The following is a 1,159-nucleotide window of genomic DNA, read 5'->3' as shown; positions in this document are numbered from 1 at the left end:
TATAATATCAGGAGAGAGAGAGACTAGAGGTATACTTTCTGTGGTTGTGCAACAACAGGAAATGGCGCAGCGAATAAAGTTTCACGACAAGCACAACTGATTAACTACGATTAATCTGTAATCGATCAGATTACATTAATTCGATAAGACAAAGGATACATATACAGCACCACCATCACGGGCGGCAGGGTGACGCGGCGCCGCTCGTAGCAGGCCGGGGATGAAGGTCACCTTGATGGCAGTCTCATCCTCTAGGATGTTTCCCTTGGAGGAGGAGAGGATCTCCAGAATGCGATCCTCTATCTCCTTCAGCTGCTTCTTGTTGCGCGCTGACTCCACGATCAACTCGTTCTTCTTCTCCTCCAGCTCTGGCTTCTCCCTGCGAGAGAGAGAGAGAGACCGGTCAACGTCACACGCAGGGAGGAGGGGGTGGGGCGGGTGTAGGGGGAAGGGAGAGAAACACTCTATTTATCCATCTGTCCGTCCATCCGTCCGTCTGTTCAACCGTCCAACCATCCATCCCTTCGTTTGGCCATGATGACCAGCAGCACCACCTGGTGGCGACGACGCGCCCAGCAGCCCCACCTGGCGGCGACGATTCCCAGCAGCTGGTCCTCGAGGCCGAGCGGCGTGATCATGAAGTTGAGGACGGTGACCTTGACGGAGACTTCCGGCAGGTAGTGGGGGTTGCGAAGACACGTCGTCATGTAGAAGCGGAACTCCGGCGAATACTCAACCACGTTCTCCCCCAGACGCAGGTACTCCACGCCACCCTGAGACACACAGAGACACTCCGCCGTCAGCGTGGAGGTGGTACGTGAGGGTCTACATACCCAGGGTAATGAGCTATGGTCAGTGTTAGGTAGGTAGGTAGGTATCTATGACCCAGGGTAATAAGCTATGGTCAGTGTTAGGTAGGTAGGTAGGTATCTATGACCCAGGGTAATGAGATAGGGTCAAGTACACCTGTAACATTGCGACACATCGAAGGTAGTTTCCCTGTATACACCTATACCTACACACACCTGTACCTACACACACCTGTGGCTGCACACACCTGTGGCTGCACACACCTGTACCTACATACACCTGTACCTACACACACCCGTACCTACACACACCTGTACCTACACACACCTGTGGCTGCACACACCTGTGG

General features: G+C 53.8%; 1 protein-coding gene across 1 annotated transcript in view; it reads right to left on the bottom strand.

Moving 5' to 3' along the window:
• Window positions 1-1,159, bottom strand: part of LOC106817997 (dynein heavy chain 3, axonemal-like) — a gene marked incomplete at its 5' end in the record, with an annotated part of 64,361 nt that overhangs the window by 9,502 nt on the left and 53,700 nt on the right. Inside the window, 2 exon segments of the mRNA XM_014822700.1 lie at window positions 232-379; window positions 586-773. Coding sequence (XP_014678186.1) covers window positions 232-379; window positions 586-773 — 336 coding nt within the window.

The sequence above is a fragment of the Priapulus caudatus genome, unplaced genomic scaffold (genome assembly GCF_000485595.1).
Source record: "Priapulus caudatus unplaced genomic scaffold, Priapulus_caudatus-5.0.1 Scaffold1968, whole genome shotgun sequence".
In the NCBI taxonomy this organism is placed as follows: Eukaryota; Metazoa; Priapulida; class Priapulimorpha; order Priapulimorphida; family Priapulidae; genus Priapulus; species Priapulus caudatus.
This window is presented reverse-complemented; position numbering and strand designations above follow the sequence as displayed.